We start from the raw sequence: 10,840 nt of genomic DNA on the forward strand, positions 1-10,840 counted from the left end.
TGGGCTCAGGCAATCCACTCACCTCAGCCTCCCAAAGGCGTGGGATTACAGGCTGAGCCACCGAGCCCGGCATGAAAAGTATATTTTAATTTAAAGTTCCCTATACCCAATAAAGCAAAATTATTTTTTTTCATTTGGGACTCATTAAAAGATATTGTATTGTTAAAAATTAAAATTGTCGTATATGTATATGATACATATGATATAGGTTTGGTATAAGGGCCAGAAAGTAATTGCCATTTTTGTTAGCAATAAATTTCCACATATATTTACAAACTGATTTTAAAACCCATCTCTGTACTTGAGATTTAAGATAATTTAACAAAATATTTCCTCTCTGGTTCATCCATGTGAACTATAAAAGCACATTTCCTACCTTTCTTCCCTTCTTCATGGAAGAAGTCTTTGTAGGCGCCTTATTATTAGCAAAATCAGTAAGTTAAGTGGTCCATTTAGGCTCCTTTTAAGTATGTTTTTCAACAAAGAAATTGTTTCAATAAGAGAACTTTGGATTTGAATTATACTTGAATTTTACTGTCACTTCAGAATTTAATTAACTTCGTTTTTAGAAAAATCTCTATCACTGTAGATTGAATTCAACTAGTGAGGTAATAGTTCTCCAAACCAATCAATCTTAAATCCTCTAGACCTACTTAGAGAACATGTGTGTATATTGATTTCCAGTTCTTGAATGTGTCCTTCTAAAATTTCCTAACTACTGTTCTGGATTTATGATTTGTTAAACACACTTACAGAACTTGGTCCAAGGAATTACATACAGCAAGAGCCCGTCCAGCCTGCCTGTGCCATCTGGGAAGCCCCAGGCTGGGAGGGGGTTGCCCTGGCAACGCTTCCCTTGCTATGGGGCCACCTGTGGCTAGTGGGGAGCATATTGGACAGAGGCTCCAGACAGAGATGTTCATTCCTAGGGATAGTTTAAATATCCTTCAAAATTTGTTTCAGTCATGTTTAATATTTTCTATTATTAAACATTTTAAACAAATACAGCAGAGAGCAGCCAAATGAATCTGTATATTCAAAGGTTTTAAGACTTAGAAACATTTTTTCTTTTTCTCTGTATTATGTTTACTAAAGCAAGTTTCAGGCATCATTTTATTTTATCCTTCTGTAGTTCTAAATGCATTTCTAAAAAAAGTCAATATTTTCTTAAATACAATGTATTATCACAAATATCAAAATTGCCAACTATTGAAATCATTTACTATTCAGCCCATAACAATATTTACCACTTTGTCTCAAAAAGAACTCCCTGATGGGTTGTTTGAATTGGAGTCTAAATAAGATGCCCGGCCGCAGAGTGGTGGCTCAAGCCTGTACTCCCAGCACTTTGGGAGGCCGAGGTGAGAGGAATGCCTGAGCTCACAGGTTTGAGACCAGCCTAGGCAACATGGTGAGACCTTGTCTCTATAATAAATCTCAATATTAACCGGGCATGGTAACGCTCGCCTGTAGTTCCGGCTACTTGGAAAGCTGAGGCAGAAGAATCCCCTGAGCCCAGCAGGTCCAGGCTGCAATGACCAGGAGCATGCCACTGCGCTCCAGCCTGGGCGACAGAGTGAGACTCTAACTCAAAAAAAAAAAAAAAAAAAAATGCCCACATTGTATTTGGTTATTAGATGCCTTAAGTCTTTTTACATCTAGATCAGATTCTCTTTTTATTTTTTACCAGTGGTTATTACAGAAATTGTGTTACTTGTTCTATAGAACGATGTATGTTCTGTATTCATCTGTCTGCTTCCTTATTACATTACTTAACTTTTGCTCCTCTGTTCCTCATTTCTGGTAAATGGAAGTTAGTTCAAGAGGTCTAATTAGATTCTGTTGAGCATGACAAAAGGACTTCCCAGGTGGCACTGTGACACCATGAGAATACCCCCTTACAACCAGTCAGAATGGCCATTATGAAAAAATCAGAAAATAGATATTGGCATGTATGCAGTGAAAAGGGAACACTTATGCACTGTTTGTGGGAATGTAAATTAGTATAACCTCTCTGAAAAACAGCATGGAGGTTTCTCCAAGAACTAAAAGGAGATCTGCATTTGATCTAGCGATCCCAGTATTGGGTGTCGACCCAAAGGATAAGAGGTCATTATATAAACAAAGGCAATTGCATGCATGTTTATAGCATCACAGTTCACAATTGCACAGAAGTGGAATCAGCCTAAATAACCATCAGCTGATCAGTGGACAATGAAAATGTGATGTGTACAATATATATAAGTACTATTCAGCCATAAGGAAGAATAAAAGTATGTCTTTGGCAGCAACTTGGATGCAATTGGAGGCCACTATCCCAAGTGAAGTAATGCAGGAATGGAAAACCAGAGACCACTTGTTCTCACTTGTGAGTGGGAGCTATGCTAAGGGTCCACAAAGACATAGAGAATGGTATAATGGTCATCAGAGAACTGGGAGGGGGAGAATGGGAATGGGGGAGGGATAAAAAATCACCTGTCAGGTACAGTGTGCACAGGTGGGGGTGCTGGGTACACGCAAGGTTCAGACTTCACCACTGCACAGTGCGTCTGTGTAACCAATAACCATTTGTACCCCTAAAGCCATTGAAAAAAAGAAGCTAAAAGAATGAACACTTTCAAAGAAGAAACATGAAAATATTAGCTAGAAAACTACATTTTTGCTTTCAAAGCTTCTTAAATTTGTACTAAGATTATCTTAGAGAAAGATATTGACTTTTTTATTCTTCTTTCAGATCAGTATTGCATGTCAAGAATTTTTTTCTTTAAACTTTCTGAACTTTGTACTATTCTTTAAAAGATATGAGAATTCCAAGCTGGGAGCACATTTGTAAGATATTTGCTAAAAGTGAGAATTCACTCTAAAGGAATTTAGGAACACTGGTCCAGGTCTAACCAACTTTACTCTCAAATAAAATACCATCATCTGTACCCCACAAAATCATAATAAAAAATATTGATTAAAAAAAAAAATCAGGGTTAAGATATTGAGAGCTAACTTTCTGGAGCAGCAGAAAAAATATACACGGATAAATTTTCGTTGTCGTCTTGGAAAAAAGTTGGAAGTCACAAATGAGAACGATCTATAAATTTGAGGACTTTTGGTTAAAATATTGAGTTGTTGTTTCAATGAATGCAAATTTTATGTTAAAATGCATGAAAACCCATTTGCTTCACAGGCACTATTTTATTAGTAGTTAAGCCTACAAAATTGCTTCTAAGGTAATATCATAAGAGAATATTAATAATAAAATTGTTTTTCAATACATTAAAATCTGAGAATACCCAAAAGCCTGAACTCTTCTGTTTTTGCCAAATTTTAAATTATTACTCATATTACAAATAAAAAAATTGAAGAGAAAAAAAAATACCATCATCTTTGTTTTCGAAGTATTTGGAATACATAGGCTCAATGGGAAGGCTTGCCTTTGTTCTTAAGATACAATACAGTGACCCCTGACATTTCAGATTTTAATACATATTTTAATGACATATGTTTCCATGGCAGATCAGTGGCTTACTACTGGAAGGATGCAGTTTTGATGGGAACCGACTTTCTGAAAATCAGCTTGATTCTCCTAGCGTGTCATCAGTTCCACCCTGTTTTATGGGCTGGATTCCTCAGGTAACACATTTTTTAATAGGCACAAGTTGTAATTTCTTCCATTCGGTTTTAGATTTTAATCCTTTTTAAGATGATATTTTTATCTTTTTCAATAAGATGTTCTTGGTGCATGTATTTTGTGTTTGCTTTCTAATCTTACCTGCATTTGAGCAAATTTGCGGTCAAAATATTTTATCCTCTAATTTTTAAGATGTACAGGCATTTTAAAAACCTTCATTTTGTTATAGAAAGAATAGCATAGTCTTAATTTCTAGAGGGTTTATAGCCTAGTAGGAAAAAAGCCTTTAAAGACGATACGAGCTCCCCTGTACTGCATTCCTCTTATTTTCAGCAAGGTGCTGAAGGTACTTTGTGGACTTCACCTCAGCGACTCCTCAAACAACTGTGCGAGGCAGATGTTGTCATTCCCATTTTAAAACAAGGAGCTGTGCTTACACAGGCCTGAGGACCTCTCTCAGTTAGGCACACAGGAGGTGACAGAATCAAGGTGTTCCTACACGTCTAGCTTTATATCATGCCATGTCATGCTGCTAAGCATGAGTGAATGAAAAAAGAATCTTGACAAAGGCTAATTTGGTTAATTTTTCCCTTTTAAAACCTTCAGTTATTGAAAAAACTTTCAACAGTCAGGCTTGGGACATACATGCCTTTTAAATAGGACAGAATTGTAAATGAAGCACATAACTTTTTCTTAGTGAAGTTTAAGAATGCAAGCATGAATAAACTTTAAAGTTTTGATCCTGCATCTAATATGCAACAAACTTTTTCATGTATTACTCACTACAAGAAAATAAGCTTTCTTACTGGAAAACTGTGCATTTAATTTTTTCAGTTATTGTAATTCTCTTTATAAAATGAAAATCAAAAGCATTAGAATATTTAAGAAAAAAACTAATAAAGCCATAGCGTAATTGGCAGTTATCGCCAAGACAGCTACAAAAGTATCCTCTGACTCAAAAGAGCATCCATTTCTGTGAAATTCCCTATTTTTCTTCCATATCAGCTTATTTTCTCCAAAATTAGAGTAACTATCAGATGAAAAAGAGAGAAGAGGTTGAAGAATCTCTGTTTTACTTCAGTCTTGCTATTAATTCCTAAAATCAACTTCTACCAAAAAGTTGGTAAATTATGGATTTACACATATTTTGACCTTAGGTGTGTAAACCAAACTGAATATTTTATACAAAAGTTAAAGTTGGTATTTGCCAAGTGTTGTAAATATCACATAGAAATTTGTTTAGGATAAAGAGATAAATTCTGCTAATTTTCTGGAAAATAAAATCTATATAATGACCTTGATGAGAGGGGAAAAAGTAGGGCAAGTACAAACTGGTTCACTTAAGAAACCCCAGCAACAAAAATAGAACATGGAGAGTAACTGATTGGGAATAAATTAGAATAAAATGGCCTGAAGCAAAAACCTATGTAGCTGAGCACGCGATGCTGTGTGGACAAAGCCGGCTGCTACTGGGTTGTGTGAAAAGCACTGTGACTTTGCAAGACTAGAACTTTAGACCTTCGCGATATTTTACTTCATGTATCATTTCTACCCAGTTTTATTTGTCATACTTTTAATAAGTCAGGATTAAAATGAAAAGCTAAAAAATATTTAACTTGAAAGATAGCTCATGTAAAGAGAGGTAAAATAAATCGGGTATTTATCCTATAAAAGAGGACTAAAGGGTCCTGTGCATTTTTTACTTTTTTATGGAGGTATTTTCTCCGGGCATTTGCACGTCTATATGATGTGAAACGGAAGATCTCTCGGTGCTCCCTCTTTCCTCCGCCTCCCTCTTTCCTCCTCCTCTTGCAGTGAACCTCCTCCTGCCTTCCAGAATGCCACTCCATATCAGCTAAGGAGAAAAGAGTGTGAGACTTGACTGCAGAGTGTTTCAGAACACAAGACCTTGGCGTGCCGCTGGTGCTCATCCCAGCCCCAGCTCCCAAGCTTGGGTGACCTTAGGGGACCTAGGAAAATTACTAAACTCCTGAGCCAGATTCCCCACCTGGAAAAGGAGATTGTGATGCTTCTGCAGGGCCCTGTGGAGGGTTAACTCTTGTTCCAGTGTGTGTAAAGTGACTAGCACAGTGCTTCACACGTGGCCAGTCTCTCTCATCCTCTTGTCAACACTCTAAAATGTGTTAGTATGATACTTATTGTATCTCCTAATGTCTTTGTAGTGTACCAACGCTTTCCCTCTTTAGTCAGCCTTTGTTGGGTTTTTATAGATCAGATGTTCAATGCTGAACCCTGGGATTATAGAGAAACACAGATTTCTCCCATAGAGTCTTCAGTTACTTGGAGACGCAAATAAAGAAAGAAACTTACCATTCAGAATTATAAGTGTAATCATAGAGGTTTCTGTAAAGCGCCGTGGCAGATGAGGGCGGCCTCAACTCGACCATGTGTGAACGGATGACCTCACAGGGAGAGGTGGCAGCTTCTCTTGAAAGACGCCTTCTAAAAAGGTAGGGGCTGAAGCATTCCAGATAGAAGGGGGAGCACATGTAAACGTGTGGAGGTAGGAGAGAACTCAGGTTATTCTGGAAGCTGCAAGTAGAGTCATCAGGAGTGCCTGGTTCACGTAGAAGAGTGGGAAGATGTGGTCAGAAAGGAAAGAAAGGGTCAGTCTGAGAAGCTGGCAGCGTGCCGAGGAGTGGAGACCACCTTATGGCTAGTAGAATGCCGGTAAGAATAGGAAGGAAGCATCTTGCTACTGAAATATGTTTTTAAAATGACTAGAGATTCTTGACAGAGCAGTCTTTCAAGGTATTCATTGGTGGCAAGTAGTTTTCTCTCCTGTTTCGCGAGATTCATTTTTCCAGATTTGCGTTACTAAATTGTGCTACTTATGCATGCATACATTGAAGCTCTGATTTCCTAATGTCTCCTGTTCTAAAAAAGAACAGGTCATTGACCTGATTCATAAACATTCAGAAAGCATGGTGTAGAATAAGTTGGACTCTGCATAAACTGACAAACAGATCATTAGAAAGACTCAAGACAGATGGTATTTCTACTTGGGGACTGATTCTACATAAATAATGCATTTTGTTATATGTAAATCAGGTTAAGATTTAGGAATGTTAGGAATGAATGATTTTTCAAAGGGGCCTACAGATTTATGTCAAGAATCAGAAGTGTCAAAACAGTAGTTTTGTTTATGTGGGGGGGGGACAGGACTGGAAAGCATAATAGAAATTTCATGTAATGCTCACTTAGGCTTATAGGTAGAATGTTTGCCTTAATATTCTGTGAAGGAAAAATATTTTCTTCTGTCATCGCCTCATCTAAGATATATAGTAGGTGCTCAAAAACTGATTTTTTTCCTAATTGATGTGAATATTAGTAAAGAAAAGGCAGTCCAAAGGATTAGAGATATGTGGATAAATAATACTTATATTTGAGTTCTTTAATTTTACACTTAGATGTCCCCTCTGAGAGGACATCATAAATCTAGCAAACCACTCAGATGTCCTCTCTCAGGGGACATAAAGAGACTGCTGGTGATTATACAGGACAAAATTCTACAAGTGCAAACTTTTCAAAATGTATGTTTCCCATTCAAATTACACAAAACAAATAAAGAGATGGAATAAATCCTGAGATATAGTTAATTGATCAGTTGAGAAGTGGTTTTCAGGAATCACAAGTACGTCCCTCCACACCTTCTTCGAACAATAGACTGGACAATAAGTTACATATTGTTAATGTGAGAGGAAGAAAACAAGACTGCATTGTGTGCTGAAACACCAGGTGGAAGGCGTCCAGCAAATTGCTTTTGCACGACACGTATCAGTGAACCTGCAATGTATGACAGCGACTTTCATATTACCACATGTTGGAAAAATATAAGATAAAAAATTTTGATTTTTTGTCATAGATAAGTTCCTCCATGTCCAAAATTCTATTATAAGTCATATATTGTGACAATAAAATGATTGGTTCCAGTGCTGTGCTACTTAATACAAAGCAATTCTTTTTTACTATTTCATGAAAACAGTGCAGTGCAGTTGCAAGTAGAGGTGATCTGTGATATGTGTCCGAGTACAGAGGGTTAACACATCTTGTGACTCTTTTGCCCTCTCATGAGGTGGGCACGTGCCGTTTGTCCTTTTGTGACAGGGAAACTGATACTCAGCAGCCTACACAGAGTCAGGAGCTTCTAGAAAGTATTCCAGGGCCTGAAAATGGCTGATTTCCATGAATGCCGTTGTCTTCTATTTCAAAAAGGAACAGAATGACAGAGGCTTTGGGTGATCATATTCAAGTGCCAAAATGTTCTTTAAACTGTACTACCTGTGGCAATTTTGCCACTTCTTATCTAAGTTACCCTGGGTAGAGTCTCTATGGGTTTCTGATTTCTCACTTATAATCTTCTAAAATACATCTAGTTTTTCTCTTAAATTCCATTCCAACTCTAAAGAATAACAACAATTAATAAATTGAATAAAATCACAAATTCAGTTGGAACATTAATCTAAAATTTGAATTGGAAATGTCATTATTAGCTCATGATGTTTTTCTTTAAAAAATACGTTATTTCTAAGTTCCAGTCACTAAAAAATCCTAGAATGAGAATGATCGATTATCCCTAGCACCCAAAAAAGAACCAAGGCATCAAAGCTCAGCAACCAACTTGGAAAGTTCTCTCTGAGCAAAAACTGACAGTAAGATAGTAACTGCATTACACTGAAGCACACTAAATCTGTCTAAATCCACCAATTCGTAGTGCTATTTTAAAGAACAGAACACAGTAACCTTTCTGTAGTGGTCAATAAGATTAAAACAGATCAAGAAGACAAGAAGTTTCACTTGGGAAAAAAAGAGGTAATTATTGATCACCTTTGTGTATACTAAGAAACAAAATTCATTATTTCGACAACAAATAAAAAGAAATTAGATAGCATTTATCTAGCCTTTCCTAAATCATTTGTACCTCATGATGATAAAGAAATTGATAAGTAGAAGTTTTCTACTTACGATATATTCCTGCCTGGAAATGAAGAAGGAATGATAGAATGAGATTATCATTTTTTAATCCCAAATGAAAAATGATCATCTGTGGCCTCTATTATCTCAAAAAAGAGTGATAGTAGACAGTATATGCTTCTCAATAGAAATATTCAATACCACTTATGCAGTGTTTTTTTCCCAAAATTGAATCTGAGGTCACCTCTAAATCAAGTGTACAAGCCTACAAAGAACAGAGGAACATGATACCATGGAATGTAACCACAAAACTCAGAATGTGGGAGACTCTTTGGTATTGTTTTTTCAGCAAACAGATTGCTAAGAAAAAAGGAAAAACAGATTTCGGAAACTTAAGAGACATATCAACACTGCAAAATGTGGGCATTGCGTGGATTCTAACAAAAAACCTCTTTGAAACATTATGGAATAATAAGAATGGATATATGAATGAGAATGGATTATATTAAGGAATCATTAATTTTCTCATGCATAATAATTATATTATGGTTATAAATATTTTATTTATAGAGTTATATGCAAATATTTATAGATGGAATTTTCTAATTATAGGATATGGATCAAAATACCCTAGTATTTGGGCTTGGGGAAGATTATAAATGAAACAAGATTGGCCACAAGTTGATTATTGTTAATATTATTATATTCATTTTATTTCATAAGACAATGTTAAATAAAACTATTATTTGGAAGGTTTTGTGTTTGTTTCTTTGGCTGTCTTATAATCTGCTTCAAAATAGTATATCGCTGTATTTTTTCACACTGTTTTTCACAGGGTGCCTACGGGCCGTATTCTCCTGAGGAGTGCATCTCCTTGCCTGTGTGCACGAGTGCCGAGCGGGAGCGTGTGGTGACCAATATTGATGTTCCCTGCGGGGGCAACCAAGACCAGTGGATCCAGTGTGGAGCGGCTCTGTTCCTAAAAAACCTGTAGGATCTAACGACAACAAGTCTGTCTTAACACAATGGAACATTTATTGTTTAAGCTTTAAAGAAAATGTGGTCAGTCTATATTGCTGATTAGTTCAGAACATTAGCATGTGGTTACTTTATGTTGTTAATCTGTTAGGTTTTCATTTTGAGGTGTAATATAAACACTGTACATCTTTTAAAGTAATAATTTAATGGAGTTCATGTTAAAATGTAGTATTTCTTTGAAAACATTAAATATTTTTATGAGACAGCTCACTTTTCTGGTAGTTCAAAAATCTCGGTAAGAGATTTAAAATGGTGTATGAAAGTGATCAATAATAAATATTTTGACTATCATTTTTGTGTCATAATTATTTAATACAATATAAGATTAGTAATAATTGTTTTCAGTCTTCCAGTGGTTTTAAATGTATATAAATACTCTCTTTTTAGACATTGAGGAAGGTATTATATTTTAAAGTTACAATGAATGCATGGCATAAAGATATGATTAATATAATCATACTATATTAATTGTACATAATATATTATATAATTATTGTCATTAACAAATTACTTGTGTAATTATAAATGATATAAGTAGTATCTTAAGGATATCAAGAAGATGAATGGTTCAGATGAGACAGAATAGTGGAAGGATAAATTCTGGTTATTAAACATTCAGCCTTTTTGTATTTTATAATTCTTTATAGAAGCTACTACTTTAGCTTCTGCAAGATTCCCTGAAACCAAAGGAGCCCAAAATACTGTTCAGTCAAATGTAGACATTTTAGCACCTGCAAAGTTTTTCCAGCTCTGCCCTTGCAACAAACAGACTCTAAGAGTTGAGCCTGCATTTCTGATAATTGTTTATAGCAAGAGATTCATGTCATCACAGATAAGTACTTAGAAGAGAAACAAAAGAGAAAATGAAAGAAAAGAGAATATAAAACAATATGAGAATACAGTAATAGTATCACAAAGTAATTGTAAAGAAATGGGAAATAATTGCCCAGAAACCAGGATCTCAATTTCATAAAAAAAGAATAATCAAATGGTAGAATGTTATGATCTCCCACATATGAGACTTTTCCCATCTCTTCCTGACATCAAAAGCCTGTAATGGTGACTGGAAGCTTAAATGTCTTTTATTTTCTGAGTTTGAAACGTTTGAGCCACGCGAATGGGATTCAGAAGTCACGTGGGTTTTCGTGTGCGCCGTGGGTGTCCGCCTGGGTCCACCCGGAACGTGCCGCGAGCCGGGAGCTGGACTGAGCCAGCGGCGAGCAGCCAGCACCTCGGGCTCGGCCC

At 36.1% G+C, this 10,840-nt stretch overlaps 1 protein-coding gene across 1 annotated transcript in view; it reads left to right on the forward strand.

Annotated features, from left to right (window-relative positions):
• Positions 1–9,886, forward strand: part of LOC103260721 (cytoplasmic dynein 2 heavy chain 1-like) — a gene marked incomplete at its 5' end in the record, with an annotated part of 80,695 nt that extends 70,809 nt beyond the window's left edge. The window contains 2 exons of the mRNA XM_021712488.1: positions 3,508–3,624; positions 9,393–9,886. Of these exons, the coding sequence (XP_021568163.1) occupies positions 3,508–3,624; positions 9,393–9,551 (276 nt within the window). The remainder of the gene's footprint in view (positions 1–3,507; positions 3,625–9,392) is intronic.
• Between the last annotated feature and the right edge of the window lie 954 nt (positions 9,887–10,840).

Source organism: Carlito syrichta, unplaced genomic scaffold, assembly GCF_000164805.1.
Source record: "Carlito syrichta isolate Samal-C Ts95f unplaced genomic scaffold, Tarsius_syrichta-2.0.1 Scaffold303315, whole genome shotgun sequence".
NCBI lineage: Eukaryota > Metazoa > Chordata > Mammalia > Primates > Tarsiidae > Carlito > Carlito syrichta.